General features: G+C 46.0%; 1 protein-coding gene across 2 annotated transcripts; it reads right to left on the bottom strand.

Moving 5' to 3' along the window:
- Window positions 1-315: 315 nt before the first annotated feature.
- On the bottom strand, window positions 316-3,205 carry LOC103715996 (uncharacterized). 2 transcript variants are annotated; one of them, XM_088715932.2, is made up of 3 exons: window positions 2,155-3,205; window positions 1,915-2,042; window positions 316-1,806 (listed from the first exon to the last, which is right to left on the bottom strand). In XM_088715932.2, exon 1 carries the CDS (start codon window positions 3,129-3,131, stop codon window positions 2,496-2,498), a length of 636 nt encoding a protein of 211 aa, XP_088572058.1. In that variant the 5' UTR covers window positions 3,132-3,205; the 3' UTR covers window positions 316-1,806; window positions 1,915-2,042; window positions 2,155-2,495. The 2 variants fall into 2 exon arrangements, with proteins under 2 accessions (XP_088572058.1, XP_038985417.1); XM_039129489.3 differs by having other exon boundaries at window positions 2,467-3,185.
- Window positions 3,206-25,171: the final 21,966 nt, after the last annotated feature.

Genomic DNA, 25,171 nt, shown 5'->3' with positions numbered 1-25,171 from the left:
CCTAGAAACCCTGACACCTTCCTTATAAAATCATAGAGGGGACATCCAAAAGAGGCACCGAGTGAAACCCTAGCGTGAAACCACATATAAAAAGATAGGGCGGCAAGCAAAAAGCTTCTTATCAAAAGCAAAACAATGGAAGAAGAGAGAAAGACAAAAAAAAAAAAAAAAAGCATGTCTGAAAAAATACGGTAAAAACATGTGCATCTCTTTTATCTGTAGTTACTGAAGATCCAAGATTAAGTAATGTTAGAGAGAAATGGAGAGCTTCAGCTTAATTGGAAAGAGATTTTGAGATACATGCATATATATACATACATATATCTACTTACATACATACATATACATGTGTGCGTAGGAACCTAATTCAGCTTATGGCGTTAACTTTCGATCTAATCATTCATACCAATTTTTTGTCTCCCACTAATTATTTCATATGGAATTTAATGTGACAGGAGATTCTCAACATTCTCTCTCTCCTGCAAGTAACTCCAAATACCTATTTAAAGAAAGGGGGCAGAAGGGCCAGCCCATTCAACGGCACGGTCGTACACTGTAACATCTGCCTCATAAACTGTATGTTATTTCTTATCAAGGGTCCTGGATTGGTCCTCGAAAGGAATCATGGGATAGGTAATAGTTATCTTTTACTTGGGCAGGTGACCTCAGTGGCCGCTAGCTAAAGTTAATTAAAAAAAAAAACTCGATAAAAATCATAGTCCAGAGCAAAAAATCCCTGCCTTCTGAAGCTTACCGTTCTTTTTATTTTAGTCTCATCAGATAGGACTGAAATCAGATTATATTTATTTTTATATTTAGGTTGAATTTAGAAATTAATTTAGATAATCAATTTAAAATTTTTTCAAATTCAGATACACCTAATTTTTCTGATTTTTTCTGAATTCAGCTCTGAATCCAGATACTTATATGGCAAGAATAAGTTAAAAAATTTAAGATAAGTTAAATCAGAAAACTAAGTAAATAGTTAACTAATTTTAAACTAAAAAAAATCTAGATATTAAATGACTATTATTTAAGACAGTAATCTAAATATGGAATATTCGATTCGAATAAGATTCTTCGAATAATTCCACACGTCTGTAAGACTTAAACCTTTTGTCTGTTTTATTCCTCTTTTCTCCTTGTCGTCTTTAAGCAACTAGAATCTCAAAAATACTGTGCAGTTTCTAGTTCTACTTCACGATTACAAATCAGTAACAATCGTGAGAAGCCTTAAAAACACCACGTTATATCCTTTTTGAGTTAGTTTTTATTATTAATAAATACTTATCAAAATTAATTTTTTATTAATTTATTGCTAGTTTTAATTATTAAATTTTACCTAAATTTGATTAATATCTAAAAAATTTATAATATATATTTATATTTAAATAAAAAAATATAGATATATTTAATATTTGATTTGTATTTACATTTAATATTCAATTTGCATCAGTATCTATTTAGAACAGATATAAATATTAATTTTAATATTTATTTAATATGTATATATATATTCATCGAAAAATATGAATGCATCAATATTCTCATGCATCAATATCCAATCCATTTTTAATCCGTGGAATGTAAATCATAATATTTAAAAAAAATACTTACATAATATTTTTTTATCAATTCATTAACCAAAAAATTATTATTTATTATTATTATTATTTAATGGTTATTTTTTTAAAAAAAAATTGGTTTACGTTCAAGTTCTGCGAGTCCTCTCCGTAAGTCATTCAGATTTCCAGTCCAATCTGCCTGCGTTTGTGGAAAGCCAAGGAACGAGCAAACCCACCTTTCCTGCAACGGGAGGAACTACACGATTAACAAACATAAACTAAATAAATAAATTTTAAAACATAAACACATATAACAGCAGGAAGAAAAGAAAAAAAAAAACTTAATTACCTCCTTCGAAAGCAACCACCTATACCAACCGACTCAAACGACGCACCACAAACGACGGCGAATACGGAATGCGCCACCCACAACGGCGGACGGAGAATTTTAACGGAAAGAGTAACGCCCTTTCAGCGCTGCGAAGGGAATACGGTGAATTAATTCGTTCGCCAAGGACTCGAACTGACCCATAAACACATCCAATCCAAATTAATTGGTTAATTAACTTATGTTAGTATCAAATCCTACTAGGTCTTAGAGTTCTCTTCTTCAGTTCTTCTCCATCAACGGTCATCAACGGCAGTCCAAAAAAGTTATGTACAAATGGACCAATCAGATCTGATCAACCTTTCGGGTTTCCATCTCCGATCCAATCCGTTGATACAAAAAAGAAAGGAAAATTTTGGGAAAATTCCACTTCTTCCGCATATTTTCTCCTCGTTCGCCGAGATCAGTGGGCTCTCTAATCGGCGTCGCAAGTCGCCGGTGATGCAGTGGATCTCTGGGAAATGGTATAGAGGACGGAGGGCGTAGATTTTAATTTTGTTCTTTTCTACGAACCTGCTTCGAGATCCACGGTTGATCGGAGATCATAAATCGATGGCCTTGGACATGATAGAGAGGCGGCTGGGACGGGGCTGGAAGGCCTCCCTACGCCGCTGCTGGTGGGAGGACGGCCGGATGAGGGCGGCGAGCGCCCTCCTCACCCACTCGCCCTCCACCGTCCCGATCCGCACCAGCGAGTTCGTCATCGCCGATCGCCGCGCGTTCAGCCGGTTAGAAGACGACGACACCGCGTGGTTGTGGCCGAAGCCCTTGTGGAGGCTGCAGCGGAAGGAGCCGGGGTGAGTGGTGGGCGAGCACATGCACGTCTTCCTCTGTCCGCCACCGGAGGCGGAGGGGATCGGCTGCCTGACGGCCTGGTGGTGCTGGTGCTGTCTGTCCACAGCGAGGGAGCGGCCGGGGGAGGTGGGGCGGTCGATGGAGAAGCGGACGGAAGGCTTCCGCGGGACGGATCCAACGATGTTAACGCGGGTCGGGGAGGAAGATCGGCTGAAGAAGCTGGGAGACCTCGAAGAGAAGCTCGAGGCAGAAGAGGAGGCGAAGGGGGAGTCGTATGAGTTCGCCGACGAGTAGCGCCGTCCGATCGGCGAGATGGACCGCCGGAAGGCGGCGGAGCTGGAGTAGGCCGAACAATTAGATCTTCTAGAAGGCGCCGGCGCCATCAAAGAAAAAGGGGAGAGGGAGGGAGGGAGGGAGGGAGGGGGGAGAGAGAGAGAGAGATCACCGGCTCTCGGTTTGGGCAAACCTAGCTCCCCTCCGCCGGTGGATTTATAGCTAGTCGAGGAGCAAGGGTTTCGTGGCAGATGTGGTAAATAAAGGGAAGTGCGAGGGCTTTTGTGCAATCAACTTTAGCCGGGCTGGGTTAAATTTTAGCGAAACCGGCGGTTGGGTTCGGGTTAAGTTAACCAGGGTTGGAGTCTTGTAGGAAGAAAACGGTGGGCGGGGGATGACGACGTGGCACCGCCTTGTTGCTTAACGACCCTCGGGGTGCGCGAAAGGTGGCACGTAGTTTTGCGCCCAATAATTATAAGGCCCACTGCCTTTTCCAAAAATAACTAGAATACCACCACAACATTAGTAGGCACTTACGTTGTCCCCTTTTGGCGATTAAAAATCCGCCGTTTCCGGCTGAGAGATCCGGCTTAATTGAAAATAGCCCCTCCCACATACCAGAACTGTCTATGTTCACCGCCCGTGAAGGTACCGTCGCAACTTCCATGTCAAATACTTCCTGGTCTTGTCAATTGGTTTCAGGCTTTTCCGCACCCAAAACTTTTCTATGTTCAATTGTGGGAATTGGTTTAGCCAGTTAGTGATCGATTGACCGAGATGGTAAATAATAAAGAAAAGCAGTGCAACTAAATGAAATCAATGATGAATTTTCCTAATTTGATCGAAATTCGTAGGGTGGATTGTTGAAGCCTACAGGATATGGCTCATCCTAGTTATGGAAATTCATACCATGTCTAATTCCGAGTAAGAAACTATGACTGTATTTTGAATATGAGGCAACTGCCTGATCACTTGTAACTGTGACGTTACGATAAAAAAACACACATCATAACTTTTATATATATATATATATATATATATATATATATATATATATATATATATATATATATATATATATATATATATATATATAGGGATTGATAACCTACTCTCTGTTATGGTACGTTATCAATCTACCAATTTTTTATTGGACAAAAAATATTCTTACTTTTTATAACTCTTAAGGATATTTATGTCTTTTTACAATCCCACATTAACTCACCCTCTCAACTCTCCAATTAATGTGTGTGTGTGTGGAGGGGGGAGGGGGGGTATGTATGTATGTCAATATGTATACATGTGCATATATGTAGATACACACACATACACACACACACACACACACACACACACACACACATATATATATATATATATGCATATACGTACGTATATCTACATACATATATCTATGTATATATATATATATATATCTATACGTATATGTGTGTGTGTGTGTGTGTATATACATACATATATGTATGTATGTATGTATGTATATATGTATGTATATATATATATGTATCTATATATATGTATATATATATCTATGTATGTATATATATATACATCTATATATGTATGTATATACATACATATAAGGCTGCAAATGGGTTGGGTCGATCCGAGACCCGACCCGCGTAGATCCGATCCGATCCGATCCGAATTTTAGGATCCGCGGGTCCAGGTCGAGTCCTAAAATTGGACCTGAATCATTTTCTGGGTCGGGTCTGGGTTTACCGAACCAACCTGACCCGATCCGATTAGACCCGAAGAGAGAAAGAGAGAGAGGGGGAAAAAAGCAAAAAAGAATTTTTTTTTTCTTTTTTTTTATGTGGGTCGTGGCACTATTGGTCCGTCAGGATCCTCTCTCGGTCTATTACATTGTTGATACTTCTGGTTTCTCGGTAGCTGGCTTTTCTTTTTTTTTTTTTTTTTCCTTCGGTTTTTTGGTTTCTGTTTTTTTAAACTTTTGCAAGGAGGAAGTGAGGGAACACTGAACTGAATATGGGTCATGTGCCAGTTTTCTGCAATGGGATTGGATTTTGGAAGAAGGTCTCGGATTTTTTTTGCCCTCGTGAGAGGGGAGCTGCGAGACACCGAGTTCCGTCCAATCAGTCATATGGACAAAAAATAGTGTGATATGAAATTTGGCTTGTAGACCGACTTAGTTAGCAAGTCAAGGGTCATCTGTTCTGACTAGAGGTCAGTTGCAAGTCTTTCAAGTCATGGGTCACCCAGCACCTCATAATTATGATATGACCAAATTAGATTTGCCCAAATTCTTTTCCAAAAACACAAAAAAAAATTGGACCGATTTGGACCCGAACCTGACCCAATCCGACCCGATCTTTAACCGGGTTGGGTCTGGATCCAAAATTAAAATCCGAACAAATAATCGAATCGGATCGGAATCACCCAGGATCCGACCCATTTGCACCCCTACATACATATACATCTATATATGTATGTATATGAGAGAGAAACCATTAATTGGGGGTTGAGAGGGTGAGTTAATGTGAGATTGTAAAAAGACATAAAATACCTTTAAGAATTATAAAAAGTAAAAATATTTTTTGTCCAATAAAAAATTGATAGATTGATAACCTACCATAACAGAGAGTAGGTTATCAATCTCCTATATATATACACACACACATTAACTGCTGCTATTGTTCTCCAATAACCTGCCTAATAAGGGTGCAAATCAGGTTTTCGGTGCGAGGGTTTAGCGGTTAATTTGGGGTCAAATTACCACATTTTCCCCAGGCAGTTCATAAAAAAGGATGAGGTCTAAGAGGTGTTGGGGGTGGACAGAACGAAGCATAATTAGTACCCTGCACTACTCTTGATGATTAGTATCAGATTTCATAGAAATTGTTATTTTTTTGAAAAAGATTAGATTGTTTGCCTCTATGTCACGCGAATGCACGCAGACACGTACATAAGTTAAAAAAGAAATAACACAGATTATCAGTTGTCCATGATAGTGCCAAATTAAGTGAAATAATTTAGTAAAATACATAAATTATTGTATAGTTGATGGATATTTCATGGGTCTTTTTCAATGCTGAAAGAGCATCCCATGGTCTAAAGTGTAATAATTGAGCGAGTTTTATAACAATCTAAAGAATATTGTGGCTGAGGGGAGCATGAGGAATCATAGGTGCATTTGTCCCCGCAACCTTTGCTTTGTATTATATTCTTTATGTTTGATTACCAGTGTTGCCGCTGAGAATCCGCTTGACTCTGATGCCAAGTTAATGGCATCATTAAAGATCTCGGCTTGGCTGCCATCCGAATTGAAAAGATCTGATGGGATTGTTGCACGCCTCCATGGCAATAGTTTGGTGGCTGCTATGCTCTACCGACGATGATTCCAATGCTCAGCACCTATGAGTTGGTGCTAGATGGTGGACAAACAGCTTTAACCAGCACTTGGATGCTGACTTCGATCCAAAACAATAAAAACAAATCGTAGGGTACTCTTCAATACCTAAATCATGTTGGATTTATAATGACTAAATATTTTAATTTTTCACCATCCTTTGGTGGTATGGCTGGTTTGTATATGGGGTAGTTCTCACAAGGACTTGAGTTCGAGTTCTTCTTCTCATGGATTTTTGTGTCACCTTTTTCATGACATAAAAAAGAGGAAAAGCATGAAAAGGGTGACACAAAAACCCATAGGAAGAAGAACTTGAACTCAAGTCCTTGTGAGAACTACCCCACATACAAACCAGCCGTACCACCAAAAAATAGTGAAAAATTAAAACATTTAATCATTATAAATCCAACAAATCAAACATGTCTCTCGAGGAATAGGATGCTTGAGAGAGATAGAGAGGCAGTGCAAGAGTTAAAAGAGAACTTACCTAGAGGGCCCTCAGAAATACAATATATAGATGAGGGCTGAAGCTTACTTTCGAATAGTTCAGAGCTATACGTTAGTTGATAAGGTAACAAATTGTATATCTCGTCCGCGAATCACACTTGCGCTTCTCGATCGTGGGAATTTGCTCGCATATCATGTTTATTAGAAAGCAGATAGCAATCATAGCTAAGTTATTGCCAATTGGGAGAAGAGTTTGAAATGCACAAAAGTTACCGCATGTCTTTTAGGTTGGTTATATGACAAGCCTTGGATGGTAAGCTTATAGCTGGATAGTGAGTTTTTATTGGTCGGTTTGCTTTGTTAGCATAGATCGGTTCCGAGATGTATCAATTGATATTTAATATTTATTTTCTCGGGCAAAACTTATTAGAACCCATTCACTCTTGACAGTTTGTGTATGATTTAGTTTACATGGTGGTTTAGATATGAGGTGTGCCTAGTGAAGCCCGAACATGTCTTTATCACTGTTAGGTCACAGCCCGTTAGATCACCCAAAATATATAAAGAAAAAGAAGATCCTATGCTCCCTTAGCCTATAACGCGGTTGGGATATTTAAGAAGACTAAGGAGCTAAACAAATAATAAAGTTATTGGAACTTGGAAGAGTATCATCACCTTTAAAGTGAATGCACGATAGCCTAGTTGGGACACTCCTCCAAAGAGAGAGAGAGAGAGAGAGAGAGAGAGAGAGAGACTTTCACCAAAAAAAAAAAAGAAAAAAGGAGAGAGAGAGAGAGAGAGAGAGAGAGAGAGAGACTATTGGGTCACGTCATACTCGGAAAGAAAACTACCGGGATAAAACGAGCGGTAAAATCTACTGTTTCCACGATGAAGATCAAAAATTTCAAATGGTAACTGAAGGAAGGTGGGATGGAAAATTAGTTTTCTCCTAGGTCTACCAAACCGATACTAAAATCCATATCGGTCCATAGATGGGTAGATAAGATTCAGGTACCGGTACCGACACACGATCCATATTTTTTTTTTTTAGTTTTTCAAGTTCAATTACTTGGTAATCGATCTTTTTTTACTTTTTAAATAATTTTAAGACTAATTTAATATTTTTATGATATTTTTTGATATTTCTATAATCTTGATTTAAACCTACACAATGCATCTTGATGTTTTAAAATAATATAAAATATAAAATAATTAGTAAGATACTGTATGCTACAAGAAATAAAATGAAATATTCTCAAATCAAGTAGTGAGGTAAAAAATATAAAATAATATAACAATTACATATACTTAAAGTACAACATACATAATAATATCTAAAATCTCATCAAGTGGTAATGTCTCTCATAAGTAACTACTCCTGCAATGCAACATCTGGCGATATTGTATGAGGATAATATATTAACCCCATGCCAATTGAAGGTTCGGCGAAAAAAATTTGTACATCAATATATCATTAATACATTATATCAATATTATATTATATTATATTGATATTATATATTGTATTTATGATATATATTATATTATAATATAATATTAATCATATTATTGTACTTTATATTTATATAATGAAATTATTTAATATATTACTTTTACTTATGTTATTTTTTCGATCAAAATAAATACTAGCATTAAAAAATATATTTAAGCATAAATAAAATATTAATTCTATAATAATAATTAATATGATTAAAAATTTATAAGACTACTATATACTTTTATGGAATATATTAATAATTAACATATTAATAAATATATAAATATTTTATTATAATATATTTTATATAACTAATAAATATATTTTTATGTAATATATTAGGGATATTGTTGATATTATATGGTCATTTTGGATTCCCATGAAATACTAAACAGATTACTCATAGATATCTGGAAATATTTAAGCATTGGAATATAGCATACCAAAAGCGGTGATCTTAAATAATTGAGGATCAAATTACTTGGAGATAAGGATTACCAGTTGTTGCTGGAAATTGGACCCGGGGGCCGCCATGGAGCCGGGGAAGGAGGAGCTCCGCTGCTACAGGGGGCGGACGGCGGTGCGCCGGCCGGCCGCGTCCTCCACTGGCGGGGCGCCGGTCCTGCAGGAAAAACCGGTGGCCGGGCTCTCCGGCACCGGCCCTCCGATGCTTAAGTCAGAGGGAGAATATCTGGAGAGAGAAGGGGGGAGAGAGAGAGTATGTGGAGAAGACCGTGAACATGTGGATAAGGTGAAGAGATTTTATGTCATCAATTGTGTCTGTGCTATTTACTTCATGTGTTCTTCCTCCTCTTGGGTCCATCCCCCCCCGTTTCTTTCCCCCCAGGTTCCCTTTTATAGTGGGATTTTGTGTTACCTGGGAGGTAACGGGAAATTTGTCTCTTTTCGTCATAATTGGGCACGATTTGGCCCATCAATGGCGTAGTGGAAGATAAGGCCGGATCAGACCGGGGTCAGGGAACTGTCACGGTCGATCGGACCTATTGGAGTGGTTGAACTGCCGGCCGTAGTGGGCCTAGGGTTCATGGATGGTAAGTGCATTAATTGCTGAATGAACCGGCGGTCAGGGAGAGCCATACGCTCTGATGGTTCAGTGATCCGGAGATCGTCTTGAGCCGTGTTCATTAAATGCCTGAGTGCATCGGAGACTTGGGTAGGTCTCGTGCATTAATGACAGGTCGTGCCGAATGCCTGCGGAGATCTTATGCTTTGATGGCTTGAAGATAGCGGCAGGCTGAATACTTTTGAAGGCATCGTCTCGGCAGGGGTGCCGAGCCGAGCTGGTTGCCCGATAGGGCGCCCTGTGGCGGGGTTGCTTTTGGGTACTCCTGGTCGGTGCCCTTTGAACGAGCATCCTCTAGCCGAGCGCCTTTACTTGGCGCTGTCTCTAGAAAGCGCCTTCTATTCGAGCGCTTTTCTGGTCGGTGTCCTCTGGTCGGCTCTTTTTAGCCGAGCAGCTTTACTTTGGTGATTCTAATCGGGCGCCTCTCCCTGGCGCTCTTTCTGGTTGGCGCTCCTTAGTCGGACGCTCTCGGTCGGCACTTTCTAGCCGAGCGTCCGTCGGGTCGGCGCCCTTCGGCCGAGCGCCTCCCTGGTCGGCGCTCTTCGGCCGAGCACCTTCGTAGCAGTATGACTTGGGGTTTTTCCCCCAACACTACCCCCCGACTTCCGAGTTCCAGTTGGCTACCAGCTGGAGCGCGGGAAGTAGCCTTGTTGGGTCATTTCGGTTTCCAAAAAAAACCTTTAATTTACTGCGCATTTTGAATTATCAGAAGCTTCGAGGTGCTTTTAATAGGCGGCGTCTCTTGTTTCCCGAAAAAGCCTCATTATTGGGACACTTTTTGCGAAGCGTCCTCGCGTCGTGGGCTCATGATGGGGCCGCACGATCTTCAATTGCGGACGCCTTTCCGCACGATCCGATGGGGCGCTTCGTCGTTCGAAGCGTTAGCCTTAATTGAATGCGTCGTTCTGTCTTTTGAACCGACATGCGTCACCATCCTAAACAGGATACAGCGTCTTTCGCTGATCGAGGCCGTTGGGGAGGTCTATATAAACCCTCCCCTGGCCTTCTGTCCTCTTTCTATTGCTTTCTGCTTCCAGCTTTCTATTCTCCCAGCTTTCCTCAGACCGAAGTCTCTTTTTTCGGCGTCTTCCCCAGGTTGTCCTTTTTTCTTCTTTTTTTAATCCCTTTCTTCTTCTACGATGGGTTCTCTCCCCAGTGAAGTCGTATCCACCATGAGTACCCTGGAGGTCGAGATGGCCGAAGAGTGGTTTTTCCCTCTTCACGGGTTCCGTTTGGAACCCGCCAGGCGAAGGGATCGGGTAACCGATCCTCCGGTAGGCCGGATCGGAGTGCACTCGGAGTCACTCTGGGCCGGCCTCCGATTTTCTCTTCACGGCTTCGTGAATGAGTTGCTGATGGTATGCCGGTTGGTTCCGGCGCAACTCACTCCGAACGCCTGGAGGACAGTGATGGGTTTCCTGTCACTGTGTTTACTGCAGGGGATTCCGGCCTCTGTCAACGTCTTCCGGCGATTTTTCATTTTTAAGTCGAATCCGGGAGACGGAGAGTGGCTTTACATCGCCCTTCGGGCGGGTCGGCCACTCTTTCATGGTGCCCCCTCGTCCATTCATGGCTGGAAGGAGAAATTCTTCTTCCTGGGCTCTGAACGGTCCTGGGGGTTTGACCCCAGGTGGAGGCCGGCCCAGCTTAAGTCTATCAACAGGCCCCCCCAGCTTTCTCAACGTGAGCAGGGGATCCTTGACGCTATCCGCGACCTCGGGGACGGGATCTTGCTGAACGGCCTCATTAGCGAGGACGCTCTGGTGAACGTGGGCCTGAGCTCGGCACGTCCTCAGGGTAAGGATAGTTATAAAGTTTTTTATTTTCTTATTGTTCTAATGTTCTAATTTTGCTCGCCTTTGCAGACATCGCAAAGATGGTGACCAAGAGCGAGGTCCTCTACGCCCGCTACCAGAAGAGGGCAGCCGAGCTCTCGGGCGAGCCCGCCGAGCCGAGGAAGAAGCAAAAGGTCTCGGCGACCTCGACTCCCTCGGCAGCAGTGGTGGCCGAGGCGGGTCCTTCCCGCCCTGCGCATCCCGAGGCGGGCCCTTCCCAGCCCGCGCGTCCCGAAGCTGATCGGAGGGAGGGCGCGGATTCCGGGGGCTCGGGCTCCAGGGCAGCCTTGGTGCCCTCATGCCCGACGCCCTTGGCGCAGAGTCCTGGTCGGCGGGACGCTTCAGTCGCCGACCAGGGGAGGAGTCCCGCGGGTGCCGTGCTTGCACGCCCCGCGATAGTTGTGCGGCGGTCAGATCGGCCGCTCGCCCGACCCCAACCCCTTAGCTCCCAGCCGGGGAGCAGTCAAGGAGCCTCGGGGTCGGCTCCACCTAGGCCAGATGACGCTAGCCTCCCGGGCCCATTGAGCTCGGAAGAACGGGTGCCCTTTGCACCCAACTGGTCGGTGTTTGAGGGCGATTCGGCCCTCGAAAACCCTCAAGTGGCGCGCGAAGTATTTCAGCTCGCGCTGCTCCCGGCCGACCGGGCCATGATGCGGTCCATGAGCTACAATGCTTTTATGGACGCTACCCGCTGCAACGCCGTCCGGGTAAGTAAAATTTCCTGCTTATGTATTCTGTATAGATCCTTCATTAGCGTCTTATATTTCTCTGTTCGTCTCTTTCACAGCATTTGCACGAGACGGAGATGCTGATGCACCTGATCCAAGAATACCGGGAGAAGGCCCGGAGGTGCCAGTGCAGCTTTGAGGCGGCCCAGGGGAGGTATCTAGCCGCCGAGGCGAAGTACCAAGCCGCTGAGGCCGAACATCAGGTGCTCCAGGCAAAGGCTGGAGCATCCGAGGAGAGGGTTCGAGCTCTTACCGCAGAGCTCGACGAAGAAAAGGGCGCGCATGCATTGACGAGATCCGAGCTGCGCGCCGCGGAGGCTCGGCTGGCCAAGGCCGAGGAAGCGCTGGCCGCCCGCGGGCAGGAGGTGGAGAGCGCCCACGGCCGCCACCTAGAGCTTGAGCGGGAGCTCAGGGACCTTGGGTGGAAGGCCTCCTATCACGAGGCTCGGGAGCTCGAGGCTCGGGAGAACGCCCAAAACGCGGTGAGGCTCTTCCGCGAGTCGGAAGAGTTTCGCGACCTCCTAGAAGAGGAGGGCGTGAATGGGCTAATTCAAGGCTTCCGGGATTTCCGCAACCAACTGCGGCGGCTCCTCCCGGATTTTGACGTGAACCTGCTCCAACCAGGAGCAGGGGTTGAGAGGTCGGAGGTGGAGGCGGAGGCAGAAGCTCTGGAGGCGGAGGCAGAAACTCCGGCGGCCGAGGTGGCCGAAGCCGTCCCCGAAGCTGCTCCTGCTGCTGCCGAGGCTACCGAAGCCCCGACTATCGAGCCTACCGCTCCTGATGCGGCCGAAGCCGAAGTAGTTGAGCTCGAGTCCTGATGTAATTTTTGCTTTATTTTGTTAAAGTTGGGACGGCTCCCTATACTTATAAGGGCCAAGCCCGAATTATTGTACTTAGCCCACGGGCTCTTTTTTGAAATGAATTATCTTTTCTGGAAATTCGTCTATCGTAGTCCCAAATTTTTCTGCTCGGATCCATTTTAGGTTCCGAGGATACGGGCTCTAGGGCCTCAGCTTTACCCGCCACAGGGTCTAAGTTTAGGTTTGGCTTGCCGGGCTTCGTGGCTCGGTTCTTCAACCAGTGGTATAGCCGCGCTTGTGTTTATACCAAGAATTTGAGCTCGGGAAATCTTTCCGAGCTCAGTCCAGGACTCGACCGAGCCCTAAGGCGGTCGCCAGGACTTCGGCGAAGTTAACGAACTTCGATCCTTGTGTTGCCGGGACGGACCTGATTCGTCTCCAACGAATGGGTCGAATGCTCGTCAGTTTGTGACGAGGATTCACCGGACTTAGTGAAATAATATGCTGGTGTCGTGATCATTCTATCGCCGAGGTGATTGAAAACGCTCTTCTGCTCGGAGCCCGTTTTTTAAGGACGTCGGCAGAGTTCCGAGGATAATAGATAATGTGGAAACATTAATGTAGAAACATAGATGGGTACCTTGTACCGTGTGCGTCCATGCGCCGAGGCGACTGAAGACGCTCCTCTGCTCGGAGTCCGTTCTTCGAGGACGTCGGCAGAGAAATTCAAGAATAAAATAATGTAAAGATATTAAATAAATGGGTACCTGGTACCGTGTGCGTCCATGCGCCGAGGCGACTGAAGACGCTCCTCTGCTCGGGGCCCATCCTTCGAGGACGTCGGCAGAGAAATATCCAGCAACAAACGAGCCGAGGTCATGTGTTGAAGTCGGTGGAGAACGAGCCGAGCTCGTTTGGTCAATGAAGACCACGTCCCAACGTGTTGGGGCATCCCGGTAACCGGGGCTTCCCGACGTCTCGGGGCATCCTGACCGTGGTCAGGGTAGGCGAACGAGCCGAGCTCGTCTGGTCAGAGAGGACCGCAACTCATAGTCGGGGAGCACGAGCCGAGCTTGACGGTGGAAGCCGATGGAGAACGAGCCGAGCTCGTCTGGTCATCTAAGACCGCACCTCGACGTCTCGGGCCATCCCGGTAACCGGGGCATCCCGACGTCTCGGGGCATCCTGACCAGGGTCATCATGGCCGTGGTCAGGGTAGGCGAACGAGCCGAGCTCGTCTGGTCAGAGAGGACCGCAACTCATCGTCGGGGAGCACGAGCCGATCTCGACGGTGGAAGCCGATGGAGAACGAGCCGAGCTCGTCTGGTCAGAGAGGACTGCAACTCATCTCGACGTCTCGAGCATCCCTTTAGCCGGGGCATCCCGACGTCTCGGGGCATCCCGGTAACCGGGGCATCCCGACGTCTCGGGGCATCCCGACGTCTCGGGGCATCCTGACCAGGGTCATCATGGTCGTGGTCAGGGTAGGCGAACGAGCCGAGCTCGTCTGGTCAGAGAGGACCGCAACTCATAGTCGGGGAGCACGAGCCGAGCTCGACGGTGGAAGCCGATGGAGAACGAGCCGAGCTCGTCTGGTCACTTAAGACCGCACCCCGACGTCTCGGGCCATCCCGACGGATCGGGGCATCCCGTTGTGGCAGGGCATCCCAATATATTGGGGCATCCTGACGTCTCGGGGCATCCCGACGTCTCGGGGCATCCTGACCGTGGTCAGGGTAGGCGAACGAGCCGAGCTCGTCTGGTCAGAGAGGACCGCAACTCATAGTCGGGGAGCACGAGCCGAGCTCGATGGTGGAAGCCGATGGAGAACGAGCCGAGCTCGTCTGGTCACTTAAGACCGCACCCCGACGTCTCGGGCCATCCCGACGGATCGGGGCATCCCGTTGTGGCAGGGCATCCCGACCGTGGTCAGGGTAGGAAGGCGAGCCGAGCTCGTTGGTCAATGGAGAGCGCACCACGAACTCACGTACATCTTCAGGGAGTCCACGCAGGTACTCTGTCATCCCGAAGCATCGGGGCATCCCAACCGTGGTCGGGGGAGGAGAAACCTGGCACCGAGAGATAATCAGAAAAATAGGTGAGCTTAAAATAGGTTCGTAAACCATAAGTTTATTAAAAGATGAAATCCATAGAATGAAATTCAATAATTGAATAATGAAGAACCCCTTGGGGTTTTATTGATGGTAGATGCGGAGATTTTCAGAGCTCCAGCTCCGCGGAATGAGGGTCCCGTCCAGAGACTCTAGCTGATATGTCCCGGGTCGGCGGATACGCGTGACTCGGTATGGTCCTTCCCAATTAGGGGCCAGCTTCCTTTGCTCAGTCGGTCGGGAGGCTTCAGCTCTTCTGAGGACAAGGTCTCCTGGTCTGAAGGATTTGACTTTGACCCTGGCGTTGTAGTACTGGGCTGTCTTTTGCTGGTACCTCGCCATACGAACTCGGGCGGCCTCCCTTGTTTCCTCGATCAAGTCGAGGTTGCTTCTGAGCTGCAAAGAGTTGGAGCTGGCGTCGTGGTGCTCGACTCTTGGAGAGGGAAGCCCGATTTCCAATGGGATGACGGCCTCTGTCCCATATGTCAGGTTGAAGGGAGTCTCGCCGGTTGGGACGCGGAACGTAGTCCGGTAAGCCCACAGGACATTGTATAGGTCTTCGACCCATTGTCCTTTGGATTTGTCGAGCCTGGCTTTGAGGCCCTGCAAAATAGTACGATTTGTTACCTCGGTTTCTCCGTTCGTCTGAGGATGTGCGACCGAGGTGAAGCGATGGTCAATGCCAAGCTCGAAGCAGAATTCTCTGAAGTGAGTGTTGTCGAACTGGCGGCCGTTGTCAGAGATGAGGATGCGGGGAAGCCCGAATCTGCAGATAATGGACTTCCAGACAAAATCCCGCATCTTTGCTCGGTGATCCGGGCGAGGGGCTCGGCTTCCACCCACTTGGTGAAGTAGTCGATGGAGACGACCAGGAACTTTCTTTGCCCGGTGGCCAGTGGGAACGGCCCCAGAATGTCAATCCCCCACTGGGCAAAAGGCCAAGGGGAGCTAATAGAAGTCAAAGGAGCCGAGGGCCGGCGCTGAACATTGGCGTTCCTTTGGCACCGGTCACATCTTTGGACGAAGTCCATAGCATCCTTCTGGAGTGTCGGCCAATAATATCCTTGTCGCAAAATTTTGTGGGTCAATGCTCGTCCTCCCAGATGATTTCCACAAACTCCTTCGTGGACCTCGCGCAGGGCATAATCAGCTTCCGTCGGGCGGAGGCATCTGAGGAGGGGAGAGGTGAAGGATTTCCGATAGAGCTTTCCCTCGTACAATATGTACCGGGTGGCGAGGCGCTTGACCCGGCGGGCCGCTCGTTCATCAGCGGGGAGGACTTCATCTTGTAGATAGCTGATGAGTTCGTCCATCCAGCTTGGCTCGAACTCGGTGCAGAGGGTCTGCTCGGGCTCGTCTGTACTGGGCTTTTGGAGATACTCCAATACTGCCTCCTTGGGAAGCTCACTCATGCGAGAGGACGCCAGCTTTGATAGCTGGTCGGCCCTGAGATTCTCCGCCCTGGCAACATGTTGGATGTGAAAAGAGTCGAGGGTCGAGGTGAGATCCCGCACCTTTTGGAGATACTTCTGCATGATCGGGTCTCTGGCTTCGAAGTCTCCCATAATTTGGTTGACGACGAGCTGAGAATCACTGAAGGCCTTCAAGTCCTTCACTCCTAGCTCCTTGGCTAGCTTGAGCCCGGCGACAAGTGCTTCATACTCCGCCATATTATTGGAAGCAGGGAATTCAAGGCGCAAGGCTTGCTCGGCGACCACCCCCTCCGGGCTGGTGAGAATGAGCCCTGCTCCGCTACCTCCCGAGTTTGAAGAGCCATCGACATGCAGAGTCCATGTCAAACTCGGGGTCTGCTCCACTGGTGGCTCAGGTTCAGGCTCGACCTCATCCGGTATAGTGCATTCGACTATAAAGTCTGCGAGCGCTTGTGCTTTGATCGCCGGTCTGGGTCGGTACTCGATGTCGAATTCTCCGAGTTCGATAGCCCAATTTGTGATTCGGCCCGCACGGTCTGATCTCTGCAGGATTTGCTTGACCGGCTGGTCGGTCAATACAGCCACTGTGTGGGCTTGGAAGTAGGGCCGGAGCCTCCGAGCCGAGATGACCAGAGCATAGGCGGTCTTCTCCAGCTTGGAGTATCGGGTCTCGGCGTCCCTCAAGACCCGGCTGGCATAATATACTGGCTTCTGGAGCTTGCCCTCCTCTCGGACCAGGACCGAGCTTACTGCAATAGGGGAGACGGCTAGGTACAGACAGAGGATCTCACCCTGTTGAGGCTTTGTGAGCAGGGGAGGGGAAGCCAGTAGATGCTTGAGCTCTTCAAAAGATTGTTGGCACTCGTCCGACCACACAAAGTTCTTCGGCTTCTTGAGGGCTGCAAAAAATGGAAGGCAGCGCTCGGCCGAGCGGGAGATGAATCTCCCGAGGGCTGCCACTCGGCCCGTGAGCCGCTGTACCTCCTTGACCGTCCTGAGAGGCGTCATCTCTTGGAGGGCCCGGATCTTCTCTGGATTGGCCTCAATTCCTCGCTGTGTAATGATGAAGCCGAGGAACTTGCCGGAGGTGACTCCGAATGCACATTTAGCTGGATTGAGCTTCATCCGGTACTTTCGGAGTGTGGAGAATGCTTCATTGAGGTCAGCTATGTGGTCTTGCGCTACCTTGCTTTTCACTAGCATGTCATCCACGTAGACCTCCATGTTTTGGCCTATTTGGTCTTTGAAGATCCGGCTGACCAGCCTTTGATAAGTTGCCCCGGCATTTTTCAAGCCGAATGGCATCACCTTGTAGCAGTAGGTTCCCCCGTCGGTGATAAAGGCTGTCTTCTCCTCATCCTCTGGCGCCATGCGGATCTGGTTGTATCCGGAGAAGGCGTCCATGAAGGCCAACAGCTCATGACCTGAGGTGGAGTCCACGAGCTGGTCGATGCTGGGAAGTGGAAAACTGTCCTTCGGGCAGGCTTTATTCAGGTCGGTGTAGTCCACGCACATACGCCACTTCCCGCTGGCTTTCTTGACGAGGACCACATTGGCGAGCCACTCCGGGTAGGCTATCTCCCGGATGAAGTCGGCTTCGAGGAGTTTGCTGACCTCCTCGGCTGCTGCTTGCTGTCGTTCAGGGGCTGCGCCTCGCTTCTTCTGCCGCACGGGCTTGCTGGTCGGCTTTACTTGGAGCCGGTGGACCATGATCTCAGGATCTATCCCCGGCATGTCAGGCTCTACCCGCTCTTTCCGTGGGTCGTTCCGTGCCTCCATAACCTCAGTCGAGGGCCGATCAGCTGCTGGGGCTGGTATCTCGGCTGGTCGCCTTGCCTCATGGGTCGCCAGGTAGCATCGCCTCGCCACCATTTGGTCCCCTCTAACTTCGCCGACTCCCTGACTAGTGGGGAATCGCATGAGCAGATGGTGGGTCGAGACTACTGCTCGGAGGGCGTTGAGTCCTGGCTTTCCAAGGATGGCATTGTAAGCCGAGGGCAAGCGTATCACAAGGAAGCTCATACCCACGGTGCTCTCTCGAGGGGCGAGCCCGGCTGTGACCAGAAGGTCAATCTCGTCCTCTACTGGGACTGAATCCCCAGTAAATCCAACTAACGGAGCGTTCATCCTCCGTAGCTGTTCTTTGGTCATCCCCATCTTACAATACGCACCAAAGTACAAAACATTTGCCGAGCTTCCATTATCAACTAAGATGCGTTTTACATCAAATTTGTTTATGATCATGGAGATGACCACGGCATCATCATGGGGAGTTTCAACTCCCTCGAGGTCGTCATCTGAGAAGGAGATGGCTTCAGAGGTGCGCAGGCGCTTCGAGGTTTCTCCTTCTGAAGCTTCTCCAGCCGAGGGCCTGCCTCGGATGGTGTTGATGACGCCGGCGATAGGCCTGTTGGCATTCGATCCTTCAGGCTGCGCCGCTCCTTCGGCCGGCTTCTTCCCTTCACGCCGGCCTTGTACAAACCGATCGAGCACCCCTCGGCGGATGAGTGCCTCGATCTCATTCCGGAGCTGGTGGCACTCCTCGGTATCATGGCCGTGGTCCCGATGGAAACGGCAATACTTCCGGGGATCACGCCGGATTCTGGTGTCTGGCTTCGGAGGTGAGAGCCGAATGTGATCCCGGCTCTCGATCTCCATGAGGATTTCGGCCCGAGGAGCATTGAGAGGAGTGTAACTTTCGTACCTCCTTTCGGGCGCGCCGGCCTGTAGTGGGTACCTCGGGCGGATTGGCGACCTTTGCTGTGGTGGTCCCCTCAACCGGGGTGGATCCTTAGCTCGTCGCGGAGACGGGCTTCTAGGCAGGCCGCGCTCCTCGCGGCGTCTCTTTTTGGGGTTCTGCTCGGCTCCGCCCCGCCTAGCTGCCACGGCCTCTTCCGCCTTGGCGTACTTCCGCGCCCGGGCGAACATTTCGGTGAGGTCCGTGGGGAAACTCTTCTCGATCGAGAAGAGGAATCTGTAGGACCGGGCTCCAGTCTTCAGTGCTGACATGGCGATGGACTGGTCAAGCTCCCGGACCTCCCACGTTGCGGCGGTAAACCGGTCCAAATACTCCTTGAAAGACTCCCCCTCCTTCTGCTTGAGGTCCAAGAGGGAGTCGGATGTCCGCCGCTGGGGCTAGCTGGCGGCAAAATTGCCAGCAAACTGTCTGCCGAGCTGCTCAAAGGAAGAGACAGTACTCGGCTTCAGCCCGGTAAACCAAAGCCGGGCCGGTCCTCGGAGTGTCGCCGGAAAGGCCTTGCACATCATGGCCTCCGAGGCTCCTTGCAGGGCCATTAGGACCCGGTAACTTTCCAGGTGGTCCAGGGGATCAGTCTTGCCGTTGTAAGGCTCCACCTGGGGCATCTTGAACCGTAGCGGGACCGGTTCATCTTCAATCTCCTGGGAGAAGGGTGACTTCGTATTGAACTCGAAGTCGCCGGTATGCCCCGACTTCCTTCCGTGGAGTGCCTGAATTTGGCGCTCCAACTTCTCGACTTTCCGGTCGAGTTCATGGTTCTGGAGGACTGCCGCCGCGGTTTGCTCGGGTGCTGGTTGTCCTGGAACCGACTCAGCTTCTGAAGGTTGGGGCCAGCCTTCATGACCTCTGGCCAGGTGCTCTCTCCAGAGGGAGGCCTGGACTCGAGAGTCCTGACCTCGAATGGGAAGCCCGCTTGTAGGAGGCTCCGGTTGGACTGGAGCCGGAGGAGACGGTGCTGCTGGAATGCCCCTGGGTTGCAAGCTTTGGACGGCGGTAGCCAACGCCTGCACTTGCTGCACCAGGGCATCAAATTGTTCCGGTCGAACTTGAGGTGCTGGCTCGACCGGAGGTGGTGAGTTCCGAACGGAACATTCTGGACTTGGTGGAGGACGTCGAGAGGCGTTAGAAGCCCCTTTGCTTCTTAGCTTCATGGCAGCGAACTCGGGCCCTTCCTCTAGCGCCAACTGTTGCTGGAAATTGGACCCGGGGGCCGCCACGGAGCCGGGGAAGGAGGAGCTCCGCTGCTACAGGGGGCGGACGGCGGTGCGCCGGCCGGCCGCGTCCTCCACTGGCGGGGCGCCGGTCCTGCAGGAAAAACCGGTGGCCGGGCTCTCCGGCACCGGCCCTCCGATGCTTAAGTCAGAGGGGGAATATCTGGAGAGAGCAGGGGGAGAGAGAGAGTATGTGGAGAAGACCGTGAACATGTGGATAAGGTGAAGAGATTTTATGTCATCAATTGTGTCTGTGCTATTTACTTCATGTGTTCTTCCTCCTCTTGGGTCCATCCCCCCCCGTTTCTTTCCCCCCAGGTTTCCTTTTATAGTGGGATTTTGTGTTACCTGGGAGGTAACGGGGAATTTGTCTCTTTTCGTCATAATTGGGCACGATTTGGCCTATCAATGGCGTAGTGGAAGATAAGGCCGGATCAGACCGGGGTCAGGGAACTGTCACGGTCGATCGGACCTATTGGAGTGGTTGAACCGCCGGCCGTAGTGGGCCTAGGGTTCATGGATGGTAAGTGCATTAATTGCTGAATGAACCGGCGGTCAGGGAGAGCCATACGCTCTGATGGTTCAGTGATCCGGAGATCGTCTTGAGCCGTGTTCATTAAATGCCTGAGTGCATCGGAGACTTGGGTAGGTCTCGTGCATTAATGACAGGTCGTGCCGAATGCCTGCGGAGATCTTATGCTTTGATGGCTTGAAGATAGCGGCAGGCTGAATACTTTTGAAGGCATCGGCTCGGCAGGGGTGCCGAGCCGAGCTGGTTGCCCGATAGGGCGCCCTGTGGCGGGGTTGCTTTTGGGTACTCCTGGTCGGTGCCCTTTGAACGAGCATCCTCTAGCCGAGCGCCTTTACTTGGCGCTGTCTCTAGAAAGCGCCTTCTATTCGAGCGCTTTTCTGGTCGGTGTCCTCTGGTCGGCTCTTTTTAGCCGAGCAGCTTTACTTTGGTGATTCTAATCGGGCGCCTCTCCCTGGCGCTCTTTCTGGTTGGCGCTCCTTAGTCGGACGCTCTCGGTCGGCACTTTCTAGCCGAGCGTCCGTTGGGTCGGCGCCCTTCGGCCGAGCGCCTCCCTGGTCGGCGCTCTTCGGCCGAGCACCTTCGTAGCAGTATGACTTGGGGTTTTTCCCCCAACACTAGTGATCTAAAACTATCTTAGTGATTCTATTTAGGTTGCCAAATGCTACCCGAAGAAAGATAGGTAAATATTGTCGCTCGAATAAAAATAAAGGTCAGTATATTCCGTGTCCTTTTAAGTTTACACATAAAAGATTTATATTTAGATTTGAGGCCACCTGTCCATAAACTCAAGCATTTGACCCCGATTACAAGCCGATGAATTATTAGCAAGTAGAAGAACTCATTGTCGTGAACTAAGACCCTATTTGAAAGAGGTATTGGCAGTAGAGTTTTTGAAAGTAGAACTGTTGAAAGTAGAGCTTTCTGAAGTAGAGTTTTTATAAAAAGCTGTTTGCTGTTTGGTAACTACATTTCTAAAATGCTGTGGCACTTTAACATGTGTTTGGTAAACAAACTGAGAAAGTACTTTTGTATGACAAAATTACCATAAAAGATATTGCATGGTAGTATACAATAGATCATAATAAAATATAACATTTATTAATATATAAATTATGATATAGTATAATATTACTATAATGTAATATAATATTATTATAATATAGTAATATAACATAGTATATTATAGCATAATAATATAATATAATATTAAATTATTTAACATAACATATCAATGTATTGTGATATAATGTAATATAATGTTATATTTATAGTATAATACAATAATAAAGGTATAAAATATTATACTTATTAGCGTACATTAATTTTTCATAATATAATATAATTTTAAATTATTTAACATAATATATTAATGTATTATGATATAATATAATATAATATTATATTTATAATATAATACAATAATAGGAAACAAGAATATTTTTTCTTGCAGGGAAAGGAGTCTGATCCACGGCTAGGGTTCTTTGTTACGGCTCCAGCAGATTTTTAGGTTTATAAAAGGACAAAATATGTAATTGCTATATTTTATTATTGGTATTTTAGTCCACAAAACAACTTTCCGACAAAATTTAAAATAGCTTTTTCGGAAAGCTTCAAAATGGAGCTTCTTCCAGAAAGCTGTTAGCTTTCTGGAAAAGCTAAAATAACTTTTTGAAATTTTTACCAAAAAACATATTTTTTCATCCAAAAATATTTTTGGAGGATTAAAAAGTACTTTTTGGTCCTTCCAAAGCTTTATTTTTTGGAGGGCGGAAAGCGTAATCATATACTCAAGGTTTGGGAACCTTCTTTAGGTTCGGTCCGCAACACAGCTAGGAAGTCTTATCTCCAATATAATAGTAAATAACACTTTTGGCAGGTGTAGGCGTGTAGCCCTCCCATTCAGTGTTTCAATTTCCAGCCAGCTGCAATAAGAGATCATCGCACTATTTCCATGGAGGTCATAATCTATTCGGCGAGGTATTGGGTGGTCCCCTCTGAGCTTGGCAAAGAGATGCCGATCAAACTCACCGAAGCCATCTCCAATATATATAGTAAATATATATATATTCTCTCTTTTTCCGTTTTAATCAAATTAATTCATATACATTATATATATATATATATATATATATATATATATATGAATGAATGATAGACAGAAAAAAAAATGTTTTAATTTGATTGAAGTTTTTTTTTTTTAAAAAAAGTAGCTTTAGAATTAAAAAAAATATGTGGGATATATAAAAAATTCAATTTCCCCCAAACAAAAATGAATATTTTTTTTCCGAAAATGCTCTTAAATTTTTAAATAAAATAATATTTTTTTCTTTATTAAAGACATAAATACTTGTACGCAATTTTCTGAAGAAAGCAGGTTCAACTAAATATAAATTATTTTAAAATATGTTATTTTTTATGAGCAATCAAATATATAAAAATGATCTGACATTAGTTTTTTGCGAAAAATATTTCAGTTTTTATTTTTTTGTGAGAACTGGTTCCACATTTTGCAGACGCAGGATGACAAAATCCACAATTTGAGAAAGCGGCTGTCAGGCTGGGTGGGTTTTTATTTTGCTTCTCGGTACAAAAGGCATAAAGAGGGGTCCCGATCTCTACTCCCTAGACTGCATATCACCAATGCGATCAGGTGCGGTCCAGCCTAAAGCACTTGTGATCGAAAATTTTGACTTACTGCTGACCCAATCTTCTGCTTTGATTTTGGATCTATTGTCACTAAGTTGCGTTTAAACTTAACATGGATATACCAAAGCCACTACAAACTATATGTCTGATTTGAGTTTCTACCAACGTGTTGGGCTTTTTTTTTTTTCCTTTTTTTTTCTGAACAGGATGATTAATACATTTCTAATATAAATACATCTATTAAAGTTAAAAAATAAAAGGTTCCGAAGCGCTCTAAACAGCTCGTCATCTCCAATCCACGGGGTGCCACCAAAATGACTAGCCACATACGAAGCCATCCAGTCTATGGTCCCATTCACCGCTATAAATATATGCCTGGTCCAACAGAGATTTTTGATTGCCCACAAAGTATTACCATTAGGGTGCGTCATTCAGCTATTTTGACTACTTCACGAGCAACTCGGAGGAAGTCAAACATATATACAAGATGTTTATCAAAAAAAAAAAAAAGTTTCTGATCATCTATTTTCTGTCTTCCTATTTCCTCTCTTATATTATATTAATTTCTTCTCTTAATAAGTCGGGTTGCATAATAGAATTGAGTACAAACTATATCTCTTCTTTGAAGCTCTTTTTTGTTAGACTCTTAGGCCCTATTGGGGGAGCTGTTAGTAGTAGAGCTTTTGAAAGTAGAGCTGTTATAAGTAGAGCTGTCTGAAGCAGAGCGTTTATAAAAAAACTGTTTGCTGTTTGGTAACTACATTTTTAAAGTGCTGTGGCACTTTAACATGTATTTGATAAACAAACTGAGAAAGTATTTTTGTGTGACAAAATGACCATAAAGGACATTACCAGTATTATACAACAGAGCATAATAAAATATAATACGTATTAATACATAAATATATGATATAATATAATATTAATGTAATATAATATAATATTATTATAATATAGTATTATATCATTATGTATTATAGAATAATAATTTAATATAATATTTAATATAATATTAAATTATTTAACATAACTATCAATGTATTATGATATAATGTAATATAATATTATATTTATAGTATAATACAATAATAAATATATAAAATATTATAATTATTTGTGTAAATTAATTTTTCATCCTTCTAATGACCATTTATCTTCTAACAAATTTTCTAGCTAGGTGATAAAATTGGTTAAATAATTACTAATATTTTTATTTATTTATTTATTTAGATCAAATTATTTGCCACTCACTCATTATTATTTTTTATTTATTTTATTTATTATTTTATTTTATTTTATTGAAATATAGAAGGGTCGCCGACCATGTGTAGTGGCCGGCATGGTGGCTGCCACCGTGGGTAGCCACGAGCTCCCAAAACAAAAAAAAAGAAAAAAAAAAGAAGAGGAAGAAGGAACAGAGGCGGCAACGTTGAGAGGAAGAAGAAGATAGAGAGGGAGAGGAAGAGGATGGGTGAGAGAGGAAGAGGTGAGATAAGGGTTTTGGGGAAAAAAGTAAAATTTAAATGGGGATATTTTGGTCCAAAAAATAACTTCTCGACAAAGCTGAAAACATTATTTTTGGAAAGCTTCAAATTGGAGCTTCTCTCTAAAATCTGTTTTTAGCTTTCAGCAAAAGCTGAAACAGCTTTCTGAAAATTTTATCAAATATTATTTTT

This window comes from Phoenix dactylifera, chromosome 2 (genome assembly GCF_051530095.1).
Source record: "Phoenix dactylifera cultivar Ajwa chromosome 2, Ajwa_hap1_PhDact_Kaust_v1.1, whole genome shotgun sequence".
In the NCBI taxonomy this organism is placed as follows: domain Eukaryota; kingdom Viridiplantae; phylum Streptophyta; class Magnoliopsida; order Arecales; family Arecaceae; genus Phoenix; species Phoenix dactylifera.
This window is presented reverse-complemented; position numbering and strand designations above follow the sequence as displayed.

Excerpts from the sequence above, each read along its gene's own strand:
- LOC103715996 (XM_088715932.2), bottom strand. The coding sequence starts at position 3,131 with ATGGCGCCGGCGCCTTCTAGAAGATCTAATTGTTCGGCCTACTCCAGC.